This window comes from Bubalus bubalis, chromosome 11 (assembly GCF_019923935.1).
Source record: "Bubalus bubalis isolate 160015118507 breed Murrah chromosome 11, NDDB_SH_1, whole genome shotgun sequence".
Classification (NCBI taxonomy): domain Eukaryota; kingdom Metazoa; phylum Chordata; class Mammalia; order Artiodactyla; family Bovidae; genus Bubalus; species Bubalus bubalis.
This window is the reverse complement of record NC_059167.1, coordinates 60,589,379-60,617,353: the sequence shown is the minus strand read 5'-3', so window position 1 is coordinate 60,617,353 and position 27,975 is coordinate 60,589,379. Positions and strand designations below refer to the sequence as shown.

Sequence of the window (27,975 nt, the reverse complement as noted above, 5' to 3'; positions counted from 1 at the left end):
TTTCTGCATGCTCTTTGTAGAGAAAAAATATTATTATTAAAGTATCTCCAATAGAAGGAAAAAGTAAAGTTGACCAGAACAGTCATGCTAAAAAATGTGGCCAGAAATGCTTAGGAGTGGGTCTACTTAAGTATAAGAAATAAGCAGTACTGAATGATGCTTAGTAAGCACATAAGACACTCAAACATCATGTTCAAGAAATCTTTCCTGCCCTTCTCCCCAGTGAAAATCTGGGATTGATGCCCCACCATGGTCCCCTCAAAGCAACAGAGCAGGGTCACATATACAACTGTCCATTACTAAACTCTAAATAAAGCAGACTCTTGTCTTTTCAATCTTTGTGTCCCTGGCACTAGCTCAATACGTGGCCTATTGCAGGCATTCATTAATAGGAATAAGTATCAAGAAAGGATGCTGCTAAGTCACTTCAGTCGTGTCTGACTCTGTGCGACCCCATAGATGGCAGCCCAGCAGGCTCCCCTGTCCCTGGGATTCTCCAGGCAAGAACACTGGAGTGGGTTGCCATTTCCTTCTCCAATGCAGGAAAGTGAACAGTGAAAGTGAAGTCGCTCAGTTGTGTCCAACTCCTAGCGACCCCATGGACTGCAGCCTACCAGGCTCTTCTGTCCATGGGATTTGCCAGGCAAGAGTACTGGAGTGGGGTGCCACTGCCTTCTCCGCAAGAAAGGATGAAACGATGTCAAAACCAAGTTTTAGGAACTTCTCTGGTGGTCCAGTGGTTAAGAATCCGCCTGCTAATGCAGGAGACGTGGGTTCGATCCTTGCCCCTGGAAGATCCCACATGCTGCAGGGGAACCATGCACCACAACTACTGAGCCTGTGCTCTAGAGCCTGGTAGCCACAGCTGCTGAAGCCCACTCACCCTAGAGCCTGTGCTCTGCAACAAGAGAAGCCACTGCAATGAGAAGCCCACGCACTGCAACTAGAGAGTAGCCCCCATTCGCCACAACTAGAGAAAGCCCACATGTAGCACCAAAGAACCAGTGCAGCCAAAAATAAATAAAATTATTTAAAAAGTTTTGAGCTTGTCCACAAAGGTATAAATAATGTAAAAAAAAAAAAAAAAGATAAAATGATGGTGTAGGAAATGGTGGTTTACTCATTTACAAGATGAAAAGAAAAATTCAGAAATAAAGTGTTTTCAAATGCAGCATTAACTATGAGAACACACAAAGAGTTCAGTTTAAATAAGGAAATAGCCTCATTATGACAAGAATATTGAAATATAAATAAAGATTCTGTAAAAATTAGGCCACAAATTACAAAAACAATGAAACCAAATCAATTGTGCACATCCTTATAGCAGTAGTTCCCAACCAGGGTCAGTTCTGTCCCCTAGAGACATTTGGCAGATACCTGAGGACATTTTCGATTGTTAAAACTGGGGGCTGCTACTGGCATCTAGTGGGTGGAAGTCAGGTATGCTGCTAAACACCCTGAAATGAACAGGACAGTGCCCAAAACAGAATTATCTGGTTCAAAATGTCAATAATTCTGTGGTTGAGGAAGCTGGACACAAAATAAATGTGTGAGAAAAGCAGTAAGGGATGATGTTTCCAAAAGTGACCTAGATTTAAAAAAAAAAAAAAAAAGCCAAAAAATTAAAGTCTAAAATTCATAAGAATCAAGGAAACATACATATTAAAAACCACTAGTGAAGATACTTGATGTAAATAGCAACATTTATGCAGCATTTAACCCCCAAGTTCAAAAAGTCAATTATACTTGTACAAAAATTCAGAAGCAACTTCAGGATTCTGAAGCATTTCAAGGTTCCACATAAAAATGAAATATTAAAGTGTGTCCCAGTAAGAATTTCAACATTCATCAGGCTTAGATTTTGGAGACCTGGACAATTTCTTAAAAAAAAAAAAAAAAAAATCACCCTTAATGGACAAGTACCATTAATATGTGCACAGAGAACAGGATACGTGCTCTGAAAGTAATTTCCAGAAAGGAATCCCAAGGCAAATTACTTTGAAGGGGAAAATACGCATTTGGATTTATAATGGTGCCTTTTTAAAAAAAAAAAAAAAAAACTAAGTCACATTACTTTATAGTCACATGTTCTTCTGAAAGTTTAAGAACTTTCTATTTATACCAAATTAATTCCGTTATTTCATTGATAGTATGTTTTTACTCCGACAGTAACTGATTAAACATATACTTTAAAGAAGTAACACTCTAATCTTGACAAATTATGATACATAATGTTAACTACATTCTTACAGGGTTTATGCAGAGGCATTCGGTATTGGTCAAAGTAAAAGGATCATATTTGTCTGCGATGACAAGTAGGTCAGGCACAGGGTACACTCTCAGAGCATAGTCATACGCCCAGTACACTGGGCAGACATAGAGAGGGAGAGGAGTCAGGTGTCCTTGGGATAAGACAGTCTTTACAAACTACAAAAGAACGACACAAAACAAACTTCAGTGCATTTGTAAAAGCTAAAAGAGCAACAGAGAATTTAAATTAAATACTGATTACCAAATAGACTTAAAAATTTGAGAAACATTTGGGAAAACTGAATCACAGAGGTTTGGGAACACTGATATGAAATTATCCTGTATTTTAGGAGAACTTTATGAGTTTTCATTTAATACTATAAAAGCTACTTCCCCAAATAGTCATTTTGGAGCAGTTATATTTTTAGCTGTATAATAAACTCATTTCCTAATTCTGTTCATCTAAAAATAATTCCACAGCTTGGGTAATGGCAAGAATATATACTTGACCTACATACACATTGAAGGTTATAAAATACATACTAAAAATGCTGTGTATGATCTATTTCCATATTTCCAATTGAGGATACATGTAACCAGTGATTGACAGCTGTATGTCAGGGAATCTTAATAAACACGACATCTTCCTAATGTGGGCATATCATAGGAAATATTTAATAAACATGATTAAAAACATTTTATTTAAGTATATATAAGTACAATGTAAGATTTGTGAGTTCTAAAGGCAAAATGGGAAGCTCCAAATAAATTTCCTGCTTGTTCTGGGCTTTCTTCTGTCCATTAGGGGATACCTCAATAAGAAAACTGAGAAACACTGATTTAGGGAACAAAAATTACCTTACAGACAAAAGTGTGTTGAAATTATTTTGAACTATAAACAAAAAACAAAAGGGCAAGTGATTAAGTGACTTAAAATTTTATATAAAGTCACATGTAAGATACCTTAATAAAGAAAATGCTTAACTTACATGATTAGGAATATCCAAATTGCTACTGGGAAAACGGACACAGTTTCTGCACATTTTATTCACTAAGTCTTCACGAAAGACAATAATTTCTTGTGTACAATACTGAATTCTGAAATGAAAATGGTAGTTGAATGTGACTTCCTCAGAAAAAAAATATAATTTTAAAGGCAAGATGTTTTATAATACATTCCCACTTCAAATTCAACCATAATCTATTCATCCATGCATTTTACAGTAATTTATTGAGCCCTCTATATGTGTCTAGCATTACTTTAGGGATGAGTGAACAAAACAAAAAGACCCCAGCCCTGATGCAGTTCATCCCACTGGGGGTGGGCATTCAGGGACGATAAACAACAGACATGAAAATTAATAGTATGTTGAGAGATGATTAAGTGTAAAGCAAAAAGAAAAAGACTAACAGGGATCATTTGCAGGAAAGGAAGGTCAAAGGCTGGAATATTTAATAGGAGGACTGGAACAGGTAAGACTCATAATGAAATTTGATCTAAGCACAGAGTTGAAGGAAGTGAGAGAGTCATGCAGACATGCAGAGGCAGGCAGAGGGAACAGGCAGAGCAGAGGCCCTAGGATAAACCATGCATGGCACATCTGAAGAACAAAAGGAGGCTGGAGGGCTGGAATAAAAGAGAAGAAATCACAGAGGAAACGGGGCCAGCTCACTCAGGGCCATGACTACCATTGCAGAGGATACGGGCTGTTACCAAATAAAACGATGGGTCCATCTTTCTGAATCTGTAAGGGCAGTGCGATACGCCTTCTGGTTTAAAGGATCACTCTGACATGGCTGAGGGCAGACTACAGAGGAGCAGGAGAAGCTGGAGACCAGTGAGGAGGCTATTACAGTAGCCAAGGCTAGAGAAGATGGCAGAGGGTAATAGAGGGGGAGCTATAGAGAAATGGCCAGATTCTGGATATAAATGTTTGAAGTCCTCCTTCAGATTTTTGAAGGACTTCCTAAAAGCCTGCATGTGAGGAGAAACCCCGAAGATTGGCCTGAATGAATGGAAGGATAAAGGTGTTTAGAACTACAATGAAGAAAGCTACAGGACAGGGTGGGGCTGCTGGGGGAAGAAGATTAGAAGTTTGGTTTGAAGTTGTTTATTAGACATCCACGGGGAGATGATGTGTAGGCAACTGAATATGTGCGTCTGGAGTCAGGGAGAAGGTTTGAGGTGGAGGTATCAACGTGGGAGTTGTCAATACATAGAGGATACTTAAAGTTCATGGACTGGACACTGGAGGAGTGAATGTAGGTAGAAAAGAGAGGGAACCAAAGACTGAAAGCATTCTCTCCATAAGAACCTATGGTCACCGTGGCACATAGAGTAAATGCGTAATCCTTCCATTCTTCCACTGTAACTTTTCTTAAAGGATGTATAATCGGAATATCTATTTTAAAATCTCCATCCATTATTAAGTTTCTAAATTCAATGTTAGAGAATTATTTAAATAAAGTATTGTTAAAGTTTTCAGAAACCTAAAATAAAAAGAAATTTTCTTTTTACCCCATGACAACCAAAATCCAGAGACAAATTTTAAGAAAAAGGTTAATTTTTAAATGAAAGGTTAAAAAAAACACAATACAAAATGCTAATATTTACCTGCAAGGATTAGTAGTAAAAACCGAAAATGGTACTCTTTGCCTGAATTCATTAGTGATGCTTTCAGCAAATGGTGGCCTATAAATACAATTAAGATGATACAGTATATATTTTTTAGTTTACAAAGTTTTCTTTATTGTTGCAAATATCTGAATAAAACTTACCTTGGTAAGATGGAACCAAATCCAGGATCCTCTGGGCCAGGTACAAACACAAAACGACTACTGTAGCAAAATTCAACATAATTCATTCCAAAAATATTATACCGCTACCCAATAGTCTAAAACCAAGTTATTGCCTTTAATTAAATTATAAAATTTTTAAATTAAATTTTATACATTTTAATAAATGAACTAATAAAAGTCTCTAGACCGATACCATCCAATAGATCTTTTTTGCAATGATGGAAGTGTTCTAGATCTGTATTGCCTAATTACTGAGTACTTGAACTGTGGCTAGTGTGACTGAATTTTTTTTTTTTAGTTTTTTTAATTTTAGGCTGCACTGCCAGGTTTATAGGGTTCTTTGAGTTCCCTGACCAGGATGGAACCTGGACCCCTCCTCAGTGAAAGCACAGAGTCCTAACCACTGGACCACCAGGGAATTCCTTTAAATGATATAGCTTTAAATTTAAAGAGATCCATGTGGCCAGTGACTATCATTTTTGAAGAGTATAGTTCTAGACCCTTAGAGTAATAATGTCATCAAGAAATTTGGATTATGGTTGAAATTATCACTCTTCCAATTAATACTTTTCAATATAAATCTCTACTAGAATATAACATATATTATTGTGATAGAAGGATAATTTTATCTCCCAGCTATACTAATTTTCTCAAATTTTTCTTCCACTCATTTCTTAAATTAGGATTTATTTTTGTTTCTCAAATAACCCTTTAAATGAAAAAATACAGCAATAGAAATCATTACCTTTGATGAATATTTGGGTATTCACATATTATATCTGCCAAAGTTTTTAGGGAATCTAAAATTTTAAAGGGATATTGAATTTAATTTGCATATGATATACATAAATAAAATTTTATTTGATCAGATACAACTCTACATATTATTAATAAATTTAAATTAATATAGATTATTTCTCATCAACTTAGTTTATATAAATGTAGGAACACTTATTAAATAGATCTTCAATACCTTTCAAAGCTTGAACTTGATTTTTTCCATAAGGTGCAGATGAAAAATTACCACACAGAATAAAGCAGGTTGGAGGTGCTGGTGAGTAACCTAAAAAGAAAAGAATAAATGAACATCACTTTTCTGGTCTAGAAATCACATTAAAATCTTTTAGCCATGAGCTTTTTTCTTTTTTTAGCCATGAGTTTTTAATAATAAAACCTTACTGTCTAAAAGCAATACCTTATTTTAATAACAACTTATTATAAAAAATAGTAATAATAGTGCCCATTTATTGAGCACTTATTTCGTGGCAGGCCCTGCAATGGCTTGATTAATCCTCACAACATCCCTCTAAACTAAGAGAGAGATTAACCTGCCTAAATTATTAGGCTGCAGTTTAAACCCAGTTCTGTCAAACTCCAAAGCCTAAGCTGTTATCCACTCTTGTACTGTTTTAGGACTAATTCTTATTTATCATGAACACACACATACAGTTATTTTTCAAATGTAAAAATGTAACTCTTTAAGATGAACTCATTTAAAATATTTCACCGCTGAATCAACTTTTTTAACAAAAACAGACTACTCAAAAAGATACATTTTTTCTTCTTTTTTTTTTTTAATTTTATTTTATTTTTAAACTTTACATAACTGTATTAGTTTTGCCAAATATCAAAATGAATCCACCACAGGTATACATGTGTTCCCCATCCTGAACCCTCCTCCCTCCTCCCTCCCCATTCCATCCCTCTGGGTCGTCCCAGTGCACCAGCCCCAAGCATCCAGTATCGTGCATCAAACCTGGACTGGCAACTCGTTTCATACATGATATTTTACATGTTTCAATGCTATTCTCCCAAATCTTCCCGCCCTCTCCCTCTCCCACAGAGTCCATAAGACTGTTCTATACATCAGTGTCAAAAAGATACATTTTTTTAAAAGAATTTAGTTTTAAGACATGAGCTCTCATAAAAAAGAATAGAAACAAATGACACCTACCAGAAAACATGATGTGAAGTTTTTCCAATACTTCTACTTGGTCCAACCAAACATCAGATATAAAGACAAACATGGCATCTTTATTCTCATCCTCTAGTTGTTTTAGTTTTGCAGAAGTCTTCACAGATGTATTAGAAGGCCCTCCGAAAAAATTAATATTTCCATAGTATGCCCTAGGTAATTATAACACAATTATTACCTTCTATCCTATATTCTGTTGAAGATATTTTTCTGCTAATTCTACAAATTAAGCTTCTGTCTATCTAATGAGGTTATTTTCCCATCAATGTAAATTGTACCATGAAAATGTATTATTTGTACCACTTAGAAAGCAAACAAGTTTATTTAAACATTCTAAAATGAGAAAGGAAGCAACACTGAGGCAGTAAACAAAGTAAGATAAGTAAACTATATCTGGACCTTTTAAAACTTACTAAAGCAATTATTAAATCATAATTTCCTTATATAGTTGAAAGTAGGAGAAATAGGTACTCAATTTGAATAATAACTAATAAAAGTATCCCCCAAAAAGTGCTAGCCATTTGACCAAGCAATTTCACTTCTAGATATCTGTTCTAAGAATTTAAGGATGTCTACAAAGACTTATCTACATCCCAGAATTGTGAAAATCTGGAAGAAACACTAAAGCTTGCCCAAAATGGAAACTGGAGTGATCTTCTACACTCCCAGCCTCTACTGCTCTTGCCACCTACCCTTCACCGGCTGCCATCCTACCGTCCTCCGTTTAAATGTTGAATACTGTCCCACAGAACTGTCCCTTGAGGATCCCAACAGAAGTCAGATTTCCCCATTACACACACTTGGAGGACCCTGTACTTCTCTTTCATAGAACTTATCAGATTTGTGATCAGTAAATTATTTGGGTGATGTTCAATGTCTATCTCCCTAATCCAACACCTACCAAAGTCTGGCAATATAGTATGTGCTCAAAGTACATTGCTGAATGTCACAAATCATGTAATAAAAAATTTCATGGTAATGGAAAATGTTGACTGAATATTATTAAATGATGAAGCAGGTTACAAAGCATTGTATAGTATGTATTCATTTTCAACATCCAAAAAAGTGAATAGATATAGAACCTGTATATTCTTATTAAGTCACTGTAATTATATCCTATAAAGTCACTGCAAACACTGCATTAGGGAATACTGAACCTTGCTCTTAAGGAAAATGTGTATTGCTATCAGACAGATTGTAATATTAAATTATAAAAAAAAACACCTCATCTTGGTAGATTCTATTTTCTTTATCTTACAAAAGAGAAAGCAAGGTTCAGGTTTAGAAATGTTAAGTGACGTGCCTGAGGCCATCCCAATAACAGGTGACAGTGTTAGGTTACAATCTTGCAGTTATCAGAGGAATGAAATAAGATGATACAGATGATTTCAGTTATATACCCAAACATAAACCAGAATATTACAAAGGGAAATACCTATTAAGCTGATTCTTGAGAAATTAAAGCTTTTAAAAGGCCTCAGTAACATCTTCCATCCTTGATTCATGGAATATAAGGTACAAAGACAAGAGCAAGAGGAAAGCTGTTTTCCCAAGAAATGATCTAGGAATTCTAGGAACTTTAACAAATACATCAGGCCCAGAAAACATAAGTCACGTGTCTTGTACCAGTGAAAGAGAGCAACATGGCAATGGAATCCTAGCAAATCTGTACTTTAATTTAGAGAAAGTGGGACAATTTAAATAGAAGATTATTTGCGACATTACAAAGATGAATGCTTGGCTAAACTGAAACGAATGGTAACACTCAAGGCCAGCTTCCTTGATTATACCTCTCATTTGGAAGAGTAATTCTGAGGCTTGTATGAAACTATAACACCAAGACAACAGCAATTATGCTTTCAATATAGCCCCAAGAAACCCTACCATGATGTAAACCTAGCCACAAACTAGCACTAAAAGCACTCACATAAAAGTAAACTGGCTTGATGCGGGCTTGTATTCTCTGTAGCATGACCAGCACTTTACCCTGGATTTACTTCACCAGGAAGCAGATGCACAGCAAAAGCTGCCTGCCAGTGACTCCCCGCCAGCAAACGTGGCCTTGGCGCCTGATTTATAACAGCAGACTGGATCTAAAATCTTAATCATCAGACTTCTTGAAATCATCACCATCATCATGGAATCTCAGGATTAGAATGCAACTACTTTAATTACCCCAGATGCCTACAGGCTCCAGGAAGCTAATGCTAAATATCAAAGCAGCAACCAGCTGAGGCTGACTAGGTGTGAATAAGGGTACATACATTTATCCTGCCCAAAGTGAGCCATCACTGAAGATGTTCCAGGTGAGAATTTAGGTGCGAAGTACTGCCAGAGCTGATTATTCAAGATAACTCAGAAATCTCCTAATTTTCAAATATTGGACACTAATTCAAAATATGCTTAAATACCTCCAAGGGGAAACAAGAAATGTCTATAGACTACATTCAACCCACAGGCCACCGGCTACAACTTTCACACCATTATTCAGCCTCTGTCAAATTCCTTAAGTGACAGGGAATTCACTCCTCTCAGACAAAGTCCTTTTGGAACCCCTCTAATATTATAATGATTTTGCATATATTAAGTAACTATATAATTTGCCTCTTATAGCTTTCACTCAGTAAAATACAAAAATAAGAACTTTATATTAACATGGGAATTATATTCTTCTGTTTTCCTATCTCTTGTCTCAGTCCTGTAGATAAAGAAGACCAATGGATTGGAAATCTTTCCCAGTGAAAGTCAAATACAAAGATGCAATTGCAACCAGTCTGGAGTCAACCCACTAGTTTTCAGTTTTATATAAAGTCCAGTCTTTTAACTTTCATTTTCCATTGCTCTTTACCTTCTAACACAAAGTCTGAGGACTTGTAATAATTGACATGTGATATACTATCTTAGATTTATTACTGCCAGTATTCTAAAATTTCTATAGAGTTTAAGTCAAACATTTTTATACCTAGTAGTACTAGAGGGTTCAGTGGGTGGAAATCCAAAGGCATTGACATGAAACACCTGATCTTCAAACCAACCTGAAAAACAGATAAGTAACAAATCACTTTCATTTGTCCAATTTTCTTGTTTGAAAGGACAAAACTGTGGAACACAAAGCAGTAATGCTAGGCCATCATTTAATCCCCGGTCAACTAACTACAGAATTCACCAGTCCCACTGAGCTACAAAACAGTTTCAGGTTCAGAGACAGTCTCAGTTCTTTTTTTGTTTTTTATTTTTGGCCACACCATGTGACTTGCAAGATCTTAGTTCCCTGACCAGGGATGGAACCTGGGACCATAGAAGTGAACATGCCGAATGCTAACCACTGGACCACCAGAGAATTCCTGATAGTCCCAGATCTATTTAAAAAAAAGTCATGAAATTGTAATAGATTTAGAAGTAAAACTTTTCCCTTTCTTATTTCACAGTACATGTTAGAATACAGACAGATAAGGTACACAGATAAAAATGTGTTTTTTTAACATTTATTTTTTATTGGAGTATAATTATATAACAAAGTGTACAACAGAGTAAATCAGCTAAATGTATGCATATATCCACTCTCTCTTAAGCCTCCCTCCCCCTCCATCCCACCTTTCTAGGTCATCACAGAGCTTCAAGCTGAACTCCCTGTGCTGTACAGGAGCTTCTCACAGCTATCTATTTTACACATGGTGAAGTGAAGTGAAGTGAAGTCGCTCAGTCGTGTCCGACTCTTTGCGACCCCATGGACTATAGCCAACCAGGCTCCCCCTTCCATGGGAATCGCCAGGCAAAGGTACTGGAGTGGGGTGCCATTTCCTTCTCCAGGGAATCTTCCCAACCCAGGGATCGAACCCAAGTCTCCTGCATTCCAGGTGGACGCTTTACCCTCTGAGCCACCAGGGATCTATTTCAATCCTGCTCTCCCAATCGGTCCCACCCTCCCCTTTCCCCCTGTAGCCACAAGTCCATTCTCTACATCTGCATAAAAATGTCTCATTTTATGACTCTATGTGCAATCTTTGTTTCTTTTAACCTCACTGAGATATAATTCACACGTAATACAACCCTTTAAAAGTGTATACCTCAGAACTTCCCTGGTGGCCCAGTGGTTACAAAGCCACCTTGCAATGCAGGGAACACAGGTTTGATTCCTGGTCTGGCAAGATTCCCACATGCTGCAGGACAACTAAGCTCCTTTGCCGTAACTACTGAGCCTGCTCTCTAGAGCCTGGAAGCCGCACCTACTGAAACCCGCACACCCTAGAGCCCATGCTCTGCAACAGGAGAAGCCACCGCAATGAGAAGCCCATGATTCACAACTAAAGAGTATCCCCCACTTGCCACAACTAGAGAAAGCCCACGCAGAGCAACAAAGACCCAGCGCAGCCAAAAATAAGTAAATCAATAAAGATAAATTAAAAGTGCATACCTCAGTAGTTTTTAGTCTATTCACAAGTTGTACAACCATCAGTACTAATTTCAGAATATTTTCATCATCCCAGAAAGAAACCCTGTGCCCATTAGAAGTCTGAGAGTTAAATAATCTCAAAAGTATGCTCTGATAATCAATATTCCCCTGAGTTACACTGTTAATGTATTTTTACCAGTGTAGAAAGGGTTTTACTGTAGAATGATAAGGAGGACAGGGAAAAAAAATACTAACTTACCCTCTGCTAAGACAAAGCATGATTCTGTGTATAAACCACTATGAAACTGGTATACAGTAATTAAGGAAAATAATTCTATTTCTATGCTTGAGGTGGTGATAAAGTCGATATACATTTTGGGTTCAACAGGACTTTCAAATAGTACATTCAAAGAGTGCTGCTGCTCCTGCTGCTGCTAAGTCGCTCCAGTCATGTCTGACTCTGCAACCCCATAGATGGCAGCCTACCAGGCTCCCCCATCCCTGGGATTCTCCAGGCAAGAACACTGGAGTGGGTTGCCATTTCCTTCTCCAAAGCATGAAAGTGAAAAGTGAAAGTGAAGTCCCTCAGTCGTGTCTGACTCATAACGACTCCATGGACTGCAGCCCACCAGGCTCCTCCATCCGTGGGATTTTCCAGGCAAGAGTACTGGAGTGGGTTGCCATTGCTTTCTCCGACATTCAAAGACTACACATTTAAAACTCTGAATAGATTATAGCTTAAAAAATGTTAGGTTTAAATATCCTCATATCTGATTCTAAGATGTAATACTGAAGATATAGATCATTTTTAGCATGTTATAAACTTTTTCAGTGATTTGTCTGGATACAGCAAATAAGGGGGAATTAAACATTTTTGTCTCTAGTTAGGATTATGTCTCTAGATTCCTACATCACCATATGGAAGTTACACTAAGTACCCAATTAGGTAAATTTGAAAATGATATATAATCAATTTCCCCAATTCATTTAACACAGATTAATAAAAATAAAAGTGAAGGATATAGCTTTACTAAGATCCAGTTGTATTGTTCCTGTAGGGTCTTCCAGAAAAAATTTTCCCTAAAAAAAATTAAAAGAAATATGTCCACATTTATGTAAAAATGAATACTATGGCAAAACAATTAAGATACTGACAATTTTGACAACAGAATATAGTAGAGAGTACCATACCATGGATTTTTTTAAAAATCAGTAATTCCAAGTCTAGGCTTTTCCATCACTTAATTGAGACTCAGAGTCCTCAGAGGTATCAAACAATGACTACTGCCGATCAAGAGACAGCAGCAGGGACATTTGCTGGCTGCCACAAGAGGGACCTCACCAGGTGCCTTCACCTAAGAGAGCCAACAGCATCTCCCAGGGAGCAGGATGTGGTCTGCAGCTTTGAATGCTTAGAAACTGAGAAGTCAACCAGAGATTACTCGGGAACTAATTTTAGGCTATGCAAACTGGTGGCTTGTCTAAGACACTCCTTTCTGATGTCTACTCAGGAAACCAAATGCAAATGAAAAAGTTATTTGGTAACTGAAGTAGATGCTTTCAATGAAGAATACATTCCGGTGCCCTCTGTAAAAATGCTGTATTTAACTGACATTTCATCAGTCTGAAGGCTGAAAATAAAGGATGGATACTTATCAAGTTTCACTTACCTCTTTTAACTGGGTAATCATCCCAAGAACAATCACATCTCCAATTTTGCTTGTACTGCCCAATAGGGTTTCTATTGTCTTAAGCTAAAATAAACAAAATAAACTCTTAAGGACTGAAAATATGTTCCTTTAAGAAACTAATCTTTTTTTTATAAAAGTAACTAAATTTTGAGTGCACATTGCAGTATTTACACCTATTTTACAGTAGAAAATAAAATAAAACTTAGAAAATATAATTTTATCCTACAAAAAGCTAAAATAGCAACTGATGATGTCTTGGAAGAATTATGCCTAAAGAAACACCATGTCAACATAGGCCCTTACCAATGACTGAAGTTTCATACCATATTATTTTGAATAATGATAGGTATATTTATCTTTAAAGTATAGAAGAATATGAATTTTATTTGTCAGTCTCTTCAGCACCTGCAAATTAGCGGGTTATTTAAAAGGTTATATTCTACTGTAACTTTATTTAGTATTTTGAAAGTATGTCATTATTACTTATATTCTCAATTTGATCATTATATTTTTATCAGAAAGTTAAAGGTAGTAATAATTGGGGCACTATTTTAAAGAGATCTTTTCTGACCCTTTTCTATACATATAATCCTAACAATATATTAATACACACATACATAATTTATAAACACATACATATAGTTTGTTTTATTTGCAAAGATGAAATCATATTATTTGTATTATTCTTCAACTTAACTTTTTAAGTTTAATACATCTTAGACATTATTGCATTTAACTATATTTAGATATACTTCATTCTTCTTAATGGATAGAAATATCTATTGTATATATACAACAATTTACCAAACAACTTAAAGGACATAATCACAATATCACATAATAATGTTAACATATGACATTAAAGTTCTCTTTAAAAACATGAACCTCAAGCGACACAAGAATACAATGTTCATTTTAAACAATTTTTTTTAAATGAAATACTTGGGGATAAATCTGAAGAAAAGACATGTATCCTAAAAACTGGATTAGGTAAAGATTTCTTAGAAACAATACTAAAAATATGAGCCATAAAAAAAAACGTATAAGCTAGACTTCAACATAATTAAGAACTTAAGTATTTCAAAAAGACCGTTGAGAGAATAAAAAGACAGCTTACAGAATGGGAAAAATATTGCAATTCACAATCAGTAAATAAAGCAACACAGGAGTACAAAACTATAACAAAGTGAGGATACAATATTTGTAATTTGCAAAGGTAAAATGCCATACAGGGACTATAAATGGGGATTTTAATAATATACCAACAGGGATACAAAACTAAACAGCCTGGAAAGATAACAAGAACAATAAATTATTTAGCTAAGCCTTTGAAGGAAATGGCAACCCACTCCAGTATTCTTGCCTGGAAAGTTCCATGGACAGAGGAGCCTGGTAGGCTACAGTCCATGGGGTTGCAAAGAGTCGGATACGACTGAGCGACTTCACTTCACTTCACTTTAACATTACTTTGGCAAAGAGGAAAGGTGAAATAATGCTTCTGGGCTGTAGGTATCTGAGTTGCTATAGGAAATCTAATATATATGAGAAAACACATAGATAATCATTGGTAGAGAAATATAAATAATGTCAATTTCCAAAACTTAATATTTTTTTCTGATAGCAGAAACTATCAAACACTATAAATGTTTTCTCATGGTGCTGCCATCAAATGCTTAATTTAAGTATTATCTAGTATTATTGTTTTAGTATCTATCAGACTGCTCATCATTATGAATTCTGATCTAACATGGTAGAGAACTGAATGAACCTGAGCAGAGCCTGGGCTCTTCAGAAGTTATGTGGAAACTCATAGAAACGGTGGGGCCTAGCCAGAAGGAGCTAAGGACTGTCCCCCAGCAGGGTTCCATGTGCTGAAGCAGGGAACAAAGCCACTGATAGACTGACAGTAACCAGGTATGTGGCTGGAACAAAAGTGACGGTGCTGTTTGGTAACTGCTTCCTGAAATGAAATGGCAGAAGGAGCACACGTGGCAGGAAACATTCCCCCTCTCCCTGGACGACACTGTGGCCTGTCTGCGCTCTCTCATACATTCTATAAATGTGGTTTCCTTAGTGCCTTCAGTAAAGTTTTCACTCCAACTGATATAACATGTCTTGGCTGAACAAGTGTGTGGTGGTCACTAGATGGCTGGACTGGGCAAAGAGCAGGATTTCAGAGTGGGAGTGAGGATGAGATGGGTAATGTTGAGTGAGGGTTGGTCAGAAAGTCAGTAAATGGACCAGGAGGACTAGGGTTCTGTCCTGGTGGTGAGAAACTCTCTGGGGGCTACCAGCGTCTCAGGGCCTGCCCCAAAGAAGGAAGTAGATGATTCTGTTAGAGATTTGTAGCACCCAGGACACAAGGCACGGACTTTCCCAAGAGGGGGTACACGCAGGTCAGTTAGCTAGACAGTTATCAGTGGTTTATTTGCATTTAAAATTCAATAAATTAGAAATAAGCAACAAATATTAAACTTGTATACTTACACCCCTTGAATAATAACGATAATGTTCTAACCTGGAATTTGCTTCCACTTTCATCAGGGTGAGAACCGATCACTGGAGGAGTAAATAATTCATGTCTGTGGGTTCTCTAGAAAAAAGAAAAATTCACATGAATTACTGAAGTGAAAGTGAAGTCGCTCAGTCGTGTCCGACCCTCAGCAATCCCATGGACTGCAGCCTTCCAGGCTCCTCCGTCCATGGGATTTTCCAGGCAAGAGTACTGGAGTGGGGTGCCATTGCCTTCTCCATGAATTACTGAGGCAAACCTTTAAAACAGAGTGCTATTCATTAAAATAGCACCCTGACAAACCATTGTTCTTAAATTAACATTACTATTATTTATTCTCAACAAATTTGAAACCCCACATACTTTAATGTACAAATATCTAGAAATGCAATTTTAAAAATATTAAGGCTTTTTAAAAAAGGTCTATTGTGTACCTGGCAGTAATGCACTCTGGGCTGATATGAAATGACAAACTAAAGCTGTCATCCTCAGAGGCAGGGGCCAGTGAGAAAGAAGTGTTAACAGGTCATAAGACAACCAAGGACCCTGAGAAGAAGGGGCCATTCAATGAGCTCCTAAATGATAAAAAAAGATGCTGCTAGTAAGAAACAACAGGAGACTGAGACAAGATATTTTAGGCAGAGGAAGGGATGTGTCACAGAAGGAGTTAAGAGTCAAGGAGTGTTAGGGATGTGATATGAAGTTCAGTACAGTTGGATCACAAGGTGCACAAGTCAGACAATGCGAGAGATTGGCTGGAGTCTCTATTTGGGAAACTATGCCCCCCATTCGCACTGTGGTACACAAAGTTTAGGTAGGGCAGATGCCCTTCCCCCTCCACTGACATAGCACCAAGACCTAGCAAATCAAAGTACTGCATCCCCTTGGCCATTGATTGGTTCAGGGTTGAATAAGTGCCTAAAGCGGCACTATAAGTGACAGTTACTAGAACTTTTGAAAAAGAACAACTCTCTAAGAGTTACTAAGGCCACTAGTGGCCACCTCTATCACCTCATAGGGAGAATTTGTTTGAAAGTAAGATGAATTTTTTTAAGTTGCTAGGAGATGGAAAGAGCTAGATGCCTCAGGACATCGTGTGAGCACCTGGCTCCAGTTGTGCTTGACACAGCTGGACCTTCTCCACAAGCCAAGAAATTCCTTTGTCTGTTTTTGCCAATATGAGTTTCCATTACCTCTAATAGAAAAGCCCTAACAATACAGACTCTGCATGCCAAACCAAGAAGTTAGTCTTATACACAATTGCAAACAACAATTTTGAAGTAGAATGGTAAAAGCAGATATGTGTTCAGGAAGATAACTGCAATAAAAATATGCATGGACTAAAATTCAACCCTTTTAAAAAATGTATGTATTTATTTATTTGGCTGTGCTGCATCTTAGCTGTTGCACAGGGGACCTTGGATCTTCACTGAGGCATGCAGGATCTTCAGCTGCAGCATGCAAACTTATTGCAGCATGTAGGATCTAGTTCCCTGATCAGAGATTGAACCCGCCCCCCAGCATTGGGAGTGTGGAGTCTTAGCCACTGGACCACCAGATTCAACCCTTTTAATGAGGCTCGGGAGGGTTTAGTGACACCCCCAAATAATATCATAGGCTCTAACACATAATTTTTAAAAAGAAAGAAAAAAGAAAGGGGTATTTACTGAGCATCTTCTCTGTGAAAAGCACTATGCCAAATGTGGAGGAAATAAACAAGGAGTGTGCAGTCTGACAACAGGGCTACGCACCCCGAATGCCCAGCAGGATCAACTCTAGTAACTGACACAGGAGACACACTGAGTCGTCAGCGGGTTGAAAGCAGAAAGAGACTGCATCCAACTGGAGATCACAGAGGGCTTCGGAAAACAGGAGGAATCTGAGCAGGCCCTTCCAGAATGAGGAGGGTTTCAACAGTAGAGATAAGACAGAAGAGCAGCGAGAGAGTGAATAGTTTACACAAAGTCACAGAAGAAGTGAAGAAACAGAAAAATTCCACGTTTCAGTTTTGGCTCCTCTACTTTTCTGAGGGAAAAGTAGAGATTAGGCCAAAAATGTGTGACTGGAAGATTTGTACTTAATTCAACAAGCAGTAAACTTCCTTGAAAGACTTGTGAGCAGAATCATTACAGGATCGGTGCTGAACTTTGGGAACAGCAATCTGGTAGCACTGTGTAGAGGATGGAGGCAGGAGAGAATAATGTCTTCAGGGCTCACTCTCTTCAAGCTCTGTTCAGTGCTTACTCCTGCCGACCACTCTCTCCTCCTTGAAACTTCCCTGTGCTTCTGCCATATAACACCACCCTAACCTAGCCCCCAAACTTATCCTCTTCCCTTTTCCATCATTTCTCAGGAGCTCAGCCTCACCTGTGACTCGAGGCAGATGCCCCCTCAATCTCTCCCTACCCAGATCTCTTTCTTTCCCTGCAGACATGCATCTCACCTGATATCCTGCTGGTGACCTGAACTCAACTGTTTGAAATAGAACCTGCCATCACCTTCCCCCTTCTCCTATTCCTAGTTGTTAACTTTTATCATTACGCTACCCATGTACTCTCTCAGGCTCAAAACCTTAATCATCTTTGAGTTTTCACTCTCCCCGTTCTTGCCCAGTCACCATGAAACTGTGGCTTCCATGTTCCTGGACTGCCCCCTCTTTCTGCTCCCCTTGCCTGCCTTCATTCAGGCTATCATTTATGCCAGGACTAATATCACAGACACCTGTAAGTCTTCTCTCATACTCTAATTCATTCTAAAATCTACTGAGAGAGGAAGTGTTCAAGGAACCTGATGTAATGAATCGCTGTGGTATTTTAAAGCTCCTTGTACCAAGAGAACAGAGTCCAACTCCCAAGAATGGCATCCAAAGGCACATCCATGATTTAGCTGCCACTTGACTTTACAGCCTTATCCCATGCTACTCCTCTTCACGAGCCTTCCTCTCCACACGAAGGACTGAGTGCTCATCATTTCCTGCAGAGTCCACTTTACCTTTTGCTCTTTGTTCACACTGTTTACCACCTTTCCCCCATTTCCACAAGATCAAAGCAATCAAGGTCCCTGTCAAATGCCATCGTTTCCCTGAAACCGTCTGATTTTTCTATGGAATGCATTCTCTTTGTATTTCTTCTAAAGCATGTATAAAATTCTACTCTATATTTTATTTGTGCACATGTCTTCAACTTCATAGACTACAGTGTAGGAGGCAAATGTTGGGCTCAAGTCAGACTGACTAGATTCAAATCCTCATTCTACTTACTAGATATAGCCTCTGGGCTAGTGACTAAACTTCTCTATGTCTCAGTTTCCCCATCTGTAAAATGGGAATAATAGCATTTATACATACTGAATGTTGATATTATGGTGATCAAATGATAAGCAATGTCTGTAAAGTAATAAACAATGCCTGGCATATCAAAAGCATGTGAAAAATGTTAGCTACTATTTTTACCATCATGATTGTTAAAGTGTTTTTTTTATATCTGTATCCTCTAGATGGTCTCAAACACAGAGAGCCCAACAACAGTCTACTGAATGACAAACTTTAGAGTACAAAAGCCCATCCTTTAGTTATTCCTGAGTCTCACCTAAGTTGAAACAGCCTCTTTCTCCCCCTCCAACTTACCTGGTGCAAAATTGTGTATCGTTCACGAAACAGCTCTGCTTTATCTCTTGCTGTCCCAAATAAATTTGGTGCAGGGTGGTTGGTCATTAATAAACTAGAAAAAAAAGAATATGTCCATTTATGACTATCATAATACACAAAGATAGATCAAAAATGAAAGACTATATACCTTCTGAAAAAAAATATACATCTGAAATTAGCTTAAGCTCAATGGATGGCATACTTACGGAAGAAATTTTTTTCTTTCTGAATTGTACACAAAGCGTGGGATATCAAATGCTCCTATGATATTGAAGATATGATCTCTGAAAAACAACCCATAAGAACAAACCTGATTTACTAAAAAAATAAGTATTCCAAGTGAACATGAAAACTTGCATTATAATCTTATGTCATACACATATACTTTCCACAGATCATGTACACAATTTTTTGTAGTGTCAAAAATAATACAGCATTTGTAGCCTGTATATTTTCCTCTCAGAGAAAAGAAAGTACTGCCAATACTCTCAAACAAACAAAAAATTTAATCAACTTCTAATTAATAATGTCATCTGTTGGAAAAGAACATTTATAATAAAATAGTGACATCTTAAAGAAATCTCTCCTAATATATACTACTTTTATAAGCTACAATATTATTTAAGGGTGTAAGTCATTTCCAACTATTTTTTAATCCAAAATATCATGCAAAAGTGACCCAGGAAAAGATGTAAACAGAAAAAAGAATTGCCCCCCAAATTCTGACTATATCAGAATATTGACACATATAGTGTCAGAGAAGGGCAATTCACAAAATAATTTACCTTCAGACACTTCTAATATAACCATGTTTCAATGAGGTTAAATAGCACTATTCTCAGCACTACTGCATAAATATTCCAATCTAAAAAAAAACTTCCCTAAAAATTATATCTATTTCCCAAAATGAAAATGGTCAAAAAAACTTCATGCTCACCTGTTGGTAGCACCTAGTATAGAGAAGCAGAAAACCAGTGAACTTGAAGCAAGCCTTGATTCTAGGCACAGCACCACGGTTTTCTAGTGGATCAGTCTCAGCAAGTTATTTAACTTACCCATGCTCCTTATGCATCTATAATAATGAGAGCCTCTCCCTTCTGCTATAATGTAATGACTTTCTGACAATTGGAGTTGCAAAGATTATTTATAATTCAGTCCCCACTCAAACTCTATATTGGCTGACAGTAACATGGCAGCCCACTCCAGTATTCTTGTTTGGAGAATCCCCATGGACAGAGGAGCCTGGAGGGCTGCAGTCTATGGAGTTGCAAAGAGTCAGACACAACTGAGCGACTGAACACAGCACAGCAGCATATGAACAGCTTGACAGAAACAATGGGTAACTTTAATGCCTACTTTAGGATGATAATCCTTATACTTTGATACAATTGTTTTGAATTTCTAATGAGGGATTTAGGAGCAAGTACTCTAGTATCTTAAACAATGAGTTGGCAAGGATAAAATTTAAATACCTTAATTTCTCTATTTTTGCAGCTCTAATAAGTTCTAATAGGAAAAAGATTAAAACTTTGGGATAGACATGTACACACTGCTATATTTTAAATAGATAACCAACAAAAACCTATCGTATAGCAAAAAAAAAAAAAAAAAGATTAAAACTACTAACCAAAAGGAGTAATGACTCCTTTCAATCATCTCCATTGCCCCAGTAGGAAAAAAAAATGTTAAAACTGTTTCTTTTCATTTTTCCCAGATGTTTTTGTTTCAGTTAAACCCTGTGAATTTGGAAAGAATTATTACATTCGGAGGAGGAAAGGAAAGTGGTACACTTGGGAATAAAACCCAGAAAAATTACTGCCATATAAATTCCTAAGCTCTAACAGTATAAGACAGGGTAACAAGTCATAAAGCTGAGGTTCTACCCTCCTTGGCCATTCAGCATGTTACCCAAGTTAAGTCCCTGTACTTTCGGGACTCAGCCCTTTCCTAAGATAAAAAGTAAATTATACCTCTGAATAATCAATTCAATTCACCTGTAGCATATAAAATATTAAATCAGTTGGGTAAGTGGAAAAAGTCTGTCATGGTACAAACACATCAAAATCTCAAATCCTGAGATAAAAATAGTAAAGATGAGTCATGTAATATTGAGGTTTATAATGTAGTGAAGTGAAAGTCACTCAGTCATTTGACTCTGTGACCCCACGGACTATAGCCTGCTAGGCTCCTCTGTCCATGGAATTCTCCAGGCCAGACTACTAGAGTGGGTAGCTATTCCCTTCTCCAGGCAATCTTTCCAACCCAGGGATCAAACCCAGGTCTCCCGCGTTGCAGGCGGATTCTTTACCATCTGAGCCACCAGGGAAGCCCAATGATAGCTTATAATGTAAGCTATCAACAAAAAGAAACACAAAGAACCACTGTAGAAATGGTGACCACTGGTTATTTTCCCAAGAAAATAATTTAAAATAAGCACTCAATAACACTTCTGTACAGGGAAAAAGTGAAATTTGTCCACATACATAGTTTCATCTACTGACTGACTGCATTCCTGGACTGCTGCTTCCACTACTGATCGTTCAATCATGTTTGATGACACTGAAAAGAGAAGTTCAAAGTCAAATTTTAAAAACAGGCATACAATTTAGTTCTCTCCACACATGGCTGTTTTTCCTTAAAATAATCTGTAAACACTAAACCCAAGATTCTCATTACATAGGTTTTAGGAGGAAAAAGCATGTTAGGTTAGAACAGTAACTAACAAAAGTCTTATCTCAAATATCTTAATTTTCTTCTCTCAAATACACTTATAATACCTTGATACACAGTCAAATGCCTCAGCTTTCTAAATATTGTTTAGCAATATACATTCAGGTATACAAATGCTTCTGTAAGCTCCTAGGTTAATATGGTTACATTAGTATAGCTTTTCATCACAACTGCTATGTTTCTTCCTTTGTGTGTGTGTGTGGCTGTGCTCCCACGGTATGCAGGATCCTAGTTCCCCATCAGGGATAGAACCTACATCCCCTGCCCTAGAAGGCAGATTCTTAATCACTGGACCACCAGAGAAGTCCCCACAACTGCTATGTTTCAACAGGCATGAGAGTAACAGTAATAACAATAACTGCCACCATTTATTAAGCCCTTGTAAACAAGTGACACTATGCTCAGTACTTCACAAGCATTACTGGATAGATGTCTTATAAGACTGATGTTCAAGCCATGTCTTACAGGTGAGGAAAGCGCAACTCCAAGAGGTCAAATAACCTGCTGATGAACATAACTGGAAGGAGTAGAAAGCAACACAAACCAGAGCCTCTTTCCAGATCGGGTGCCCTTAACCACTGTGGTATGTTCTCAGGCAAAATGCCATCATGTGCCATTAATGTATACTAATTTTATAAAATTAATCATTTCTAAATTTTCAACTGTAAGGAAAATTTTAAAACAAAGATATATTTAAAATTCTGCCCTTAGAAAACTAAATAAATAAAATAAAATTCTGCCCTTAGAAGTAAAAATGAGATATAATAGCAATTTCTCCTCTATCACAGAGAGTTTCCACCCATTTAACTGAAGAAACTGGCATCTGTACAACCTATGAGAGCAAGCCACAACCACCTCCCTTCTTCAGTGCTCTAGAAACTGGACATTTTTTCTAGGAGAAGAGCATTTCTCTTTTGTAGGTCCATGCTTATGGCAAAAGATTGAATATTTAACAAAAAGATCCCTCAAGAAAGGCTGAGGCAGGAAGGGAAAGTTATTCTCGCTCACTCTTTTTTTCCCTCAAACATTTAAAAATAACTAACTTGAGAAACCTGTATGCAGCTCAGGAAGCAACAGTTAGAACTGGACATGGAACAACAGACTGGTTCCAAATAGGAAAAGGAGTACATCAAGGCTGTATATTTTCACCCTGCTTATTTAACTTATATGTAGAGTACATCATGAGAAACACTGGGCTGGAAGAAGCACAAGCTGGAATCAAGATTGCCAGGAAAAATATCAATAACCTCAGATGTGCAGATGACACCACTCTTATGGAAGGAAGTGAAGAACAACTAAAGAGCCTCTTGATGAAAGTGAAAGAGGTGTGAAAAAGTTGGCTTAAAGGTCAACATTCAGAAGACTAAGATCATGGCATCTGGCCCCATCACTTCATGGCAAATAGATAGGGAAACAGTAGAAACTAGCTGACTTTATTTTTTGGGGCTCCAAAATCACTGCAGATGGTGACTGCAGCCATGAAATTAAAAGACGCTTACTCCTTGGAAGGAAAGTTATGACCAATCTAGACAGCATATTAAAAAGCAGAGACATTACTTTGCCAACAAAGGTCCATCTAGTCAAGGCTATGGTTTTTCCAGTAGTCATGTATGGATGTGAGAGCTGGACTATAAAGAAATCTGAGCGCCAAAGAATTGATGCTTTTGAACTATGGTGCTGGAGAAGATTCTTAAGAGTCCCTTGGACTGCAAGGAGATCGAACCAATCCATCCTAAAGGAGATCAGTCCTAAGTGTTCATTGGAAGGACTGATGTTGAAGCTGAAACTCCAATACTTTGGCCACCTGATGCAAAGAGCTACACATTTGAAAAGACCCTGATGCTAGGAAAGATTGAAGGCAGAAGGAGAAGGGGACAACAGAGGATGAGATGGTTGGATGGCATCACTGACTCAATGCAGATGAGAGGGAGGGACAGGGAGGCCTGGAGTGCTGTGGTCCATGGCGTCTCGAAGAGTCGGATGCAGAGAGCCAGTGTGAGGAACTCCGCCTGTGGCAAAGGTCATGAGGAAGGAGGCTTGGCATACGCAAAGGTGGGATCGAGCCTCAGAGTCCCCCTGGAAATTCTCGAGCATCTACCCCCAAAACCAGAGTCTGCCTACTTTATTGCTTTGTGCTCTCACCTACACCTCTGACTTTACGGGGGGCTGTCCCCCACCACCTCTTTTGGAGAAGGAGTTAACTTAGAGCTCCAGTTAATAATAATTTCTGGGCGTGACAGGAGTGTTTCAACCTATAAACTCCTCTGAAGGTTCTCTAGCCTGCCTGACAGGTTTGTCCGGCCACATGTGATTGTTCACAGCCTCCCACCCGTGAGACGCATGAGATGCTCTAAACTTTCTAAAAACAGATTCTTTTGAGAAGTTAGAAAATTATTAGTATAGTATTAGTGGGCTAGTTAGGAATTATACCGGTGGAGGGTTTCATTGTTGAGCCAATATTTGCTGCTACATCTCCATATCCCTTGCCCCTTATACATATTAATGAATATAACTAACATATGAGAGAAATAAGTATTAACCTTGATATTAATCACATTGGACCTTAGGCTAAGTAAATTCTTTTCTTGATTATAGCCCACTGCACCTTTGCCCTGTAGGAATGCAAATTTATCTGGTGCCTTCGGAGGGTGGTGCCTGACTTAAGAAAAGTCACCTTTGGAGAAAATAAGTTTTCTGGTTGACTAATCATCATCAGAAAGGGTCATAAAATGTTAGCAGGCCTCTTGGCCAGAAGATGATGTAAATCACCTGAGAACTTTGTATATCGGAAGGAATGCAGAAAAAAAGCATGGTTTCAGTAAGAGTCAGGACTGCTGACCCCACGTGACTTTTGTATTACATCTCTGTGTATAAAAGCGGACCCTGGAAAATAAAGAATGGGATCAGTTCCTAGAAAGACTGGTCTCCTCATGTCGTTCTTTCTCTCACTTTGTGGCTGAATTCCCATCTGGAGCGTGGAGGCTCATCAAGCCTACTAATTTTGCCTGGGCTTCTAAGATCTGACCGGGGAGGCCTTAGTGTCTCCTCTCCTTTGGGAGAATGGAAGGACGCCTGCGGCCTATGTAGGTGACGCAAACTCCTTGTCTTGGAGTTTTATTGGTTTTCCACGTAAACCAAGTTATTCAGCCTCTTTTCTCCATTGAATTTTCCTACTGAGCTATCCTTACTTAACCACTCTATATCTTTAATTCTATCGTATCCTGATCGCCGAAGCCGTCTCCCCTTCGAATTCCCTGGATCCACTGGGGCTGGACCCCGGCAGTCAGACACGACTGAGCAACTGAACTGAACTGAACTGAAGCAACACAAAGAAATAGGCATACAGAGAAAAGAAAGTAACCATAAAGGAACCAGAGGGAAATTCATAAAAGGGAAGAACTCTAAAAGAGTCTCTGGGAATGTCCCAAGGTTCCAACAGAATTAGAGGCTCCCCCTTAGCAATAAGTGCTACCAGGGGTAGTGCTACCAGGGGTATGTCTCATGCCACCGGGACATTCAATACTGAGTCCTCAACTTCTCCTTAAACTTTTTAAGATAACTGAGGAAGTAGAACGATATGAACAATATACGTTACAGAGAATGTTACTTACAGGGTTGCTTTTCAACTGCATCGATGATCTTTTCCAGTGCATCTTCAAGCTCTATTTCATTGATAGACTGAAGGGCTTCTGTGAGGTACTTAACAGCTTCGCTGATAAGAGAGACTGGTAATTAAGGCTACACGTTTTATGCCAAAATCTGGCAAAGATTTGTCAATCCAGCATTGAAATTATGACCTACTCACTCACTCCTCCCTGCAAGCAATACTCCCCTTTCCTGTGCTTTCTGAACAAAGTCTTTCTCTTACCCACTGCTAATAGAACCATTCTTAAAATCCCAAATCACATCCTTCTTCTAGGAAGACTTCCTAAACCAGCTCTACCAGCTACAATCTCCCTTTCCTTCTGAAATTGTTAATCTCACTTATAGGTACCTTACATCTGCTATATCAAGTAGCCTTGTACTATGTATTACTTGACATTAATAAACTCAGTCTGCTTCAATGTTCTGAATATAACAGACAATTAAATAAATATTTATTAACTTGTAATGCATTTGCTTAAGTTTCAGTAATTTCATCATCGTTTTCAACTGTAAAATAAGAAAAAAAAATGGGCTAGAAAAAACTTTGACATTTGAATATCGTCGTAGAGGTAATAACATTCACTAAAATCACATGAATCTCTCCTGGCCCCCCCATAATCAATAAAACTGAAATTTTGAATAAATCACATGAATTCTTGATTTAAATAACAATAATTCTCAGAGTGAACACTGTCTCCTTAAACAATTAGCTAATTCCATGCCATTCTGTATTTGTGGACCACAACTTTACACTTTATATCAATATTAATTGTTATATATCTTAGGTTGCTTATTGTTTCATGTGTGGGTGTCACATCCCTTTAGTTTATTATAGAACATGATTGATTCCCTAAAATCACACATGTATTGGGTGAATCTTGGGAAAGCTACTAGGATAGACCAAAGTCATACAGGATCTGGTCCCTGTCAAATCTCACTGGTCTTATCCAGTGTCTCTGGACTTCCTGATGCTCTCCCTCTTCAAGATCTTGATATGGTCACTTCTCCCCTACTCTTTACCTACTCAAGTCCTACTTATACTCAGTTCAAACCATTCTTTTTTTTTTTTTCCCCCAAATCATTCTTTAATGAAGCCTTTCTTGACTCTAGAACTCTTTATACACCTGGTTATACACTATCACAGCACTTCTTTCCTCGGATCCTTTTCACAATTGAAAGTAAATAATTGTGAATTATTTAATATCCATGCTAGACAGACTTCTAAGATGATGCCTAATAATCCACACCTCCTGGTAATCACATCTTTGTTTAATAACCTCCCCTTGAGTGTGGGTTGGACCTAATGACTTGCTTCTAATAATAGAATATGGCACAAGTGATCAAATATTTTACTGTACTGTACTTTTTTTTGGTATTGTACTTTTAAAAATAAACATTTTTAAGTGACAAGATGTCACTTTCTTGCCTTAAGTTACAAAAAACTGGCTTTCATTTACTAGCAGACTCTCTTGCTAATTTTGATAAAGTAAGCTGCCATGTTGGGGAGCCTCAAGAGCCAGCAAGGACTGAAGCCCTCAGTCGGACAATCCTGGATGAACTGAATCCTGCCAATCACTGAATGAACTCGGAAGCAAACGCTGCCCAACTGACTGTGAGATGACTGCATCTTGACTGCAACCTTTTGAGAGACGGTGAAGCTAAGGACCCAACTAAGCCTACCTGAATTCCTGACCCATGGAAAATGTGAGAATCTAAGTGCCTGCTGTTTTAAACGTCTGAATTGGGGGTAATGAGTTATGCAGCAATAAATAATTAATACACTATCTGACCCCCAACCTCCGCAGTGTTGTACTCTCCTACTCCCTTGCTCCATAAGTATTTTGCAGCTAATATATTTCAGTGTATTTCTGACTGAATTAACGAATGACAGCTCGGTGTTAAGTCAAATCCTAAGTGAAAAGAAAAATACCAACAGATTTATTGCTTGTATTTTTTAAATGTCGGGGATCAACAGATAATCAAATAATCAGAATTTATTATTTTCTCCTACAGAATATCCACTCTTGCCCCTGTTCACTAACCCCAAAACATGGTAAAAGTCCCATAAAACTCATCTTCATAAAAACAAACCAAAAACCTCTACACACACAAGACCAATCAAAACCTGGTAGAGACGTGTGTCCCGTCCGGCAGGTGTTTACATATGTAAATACCGTGTTCTTTATTTTTTTTTTTAAGGCAGATTTAATGAGAAAAATCTTGTATAGGATCATTCTACAAATAGTAGAAAACACAGATATGGCAAGAGAAGTTCTAAAGGAAATCGTTAAAAAAAAAAAAAAAAAAAGACATGCTTCAAACCTACCCACTTTT

At 37.8% G+C, this 27,975-nt stretch overlaps 1 protein-coding gene across 3 annotated transcripts in view; it reads right to left on the bottom strand.

Annotated features, from left to right (window-relative positions):
• Window positions 1–27,975, bottom strand: part of POLE2 (DNA polymerase epsilon 2, accessory subunit) — a 32,426-nt gene that overhangs the window by 3,799 nt on the left and 652 nt on the right. For 2 of the 3 annotated variants that reach the window (XM_025295812.3, XM_006063138.4), the window contains exons 2-17: window positions 25,608–25,708; window positions 21,750–21,825; window positions 19,473–19,550; window positions 19,246–19,339; window positions 15,627–15,701; window positions 13,088–13,171; window positions 12,441–12,497; window positions 11,677–11,725; window positions 9,987–10,059; window positions 7,004–7,176; window positions 6,023–6,112; window positions 5,795–5,849; window positions 5,029–5,088; window positions 4,865–4,942; window positions 3,240–3,348; window positions 2,251–2,427 (exon numbers count right to left, since the gene is read on the bottom strand). In XM_025295812.3, the coding sequence (XP_025151597.1) occupies window positions 2,251–2,427; window positions 3,240–3,348; window positions 4,865–4,942; window positions 5,029–5,088; window positions 5,795–5,849; window positions 6,023–6,112; window positions 7,004–7,176; window positions 9,987–10,059; window positions 11,677–11,725; window positions 12,441–12,497; window positions 13,088–13,171; window positions 15,627–15,701; window positions 19,246–19,339; window positions 19,473–19,550; window positions 21,750–21,825; window positions 25,608–25,708 (1,429 nt within the window). Of the gene's footprint in view, window positions 1–2,250; window positions 2,428–3,239; window positions 3,349–4,864; window positions 4,943–5,028; window positions 5,089–5,794; window positions 5,850–6,022; window positions 6,113–7,003; window positions 7,177–9,986; window positions 10,060–11,676; window positions 11,726–12,440; window positions 12,498–13,087; window positions 13,172–15,626; window positions 15,702–19,245; window positions 19,340–19,472; window positions 19,551–21,749; window positions 21,826–25,607; window positions 25,722–27,975 lie in introns of all 3 variants that reach the window. The other variant, XM_025295814.3, reaches the window with a different exon arrangement.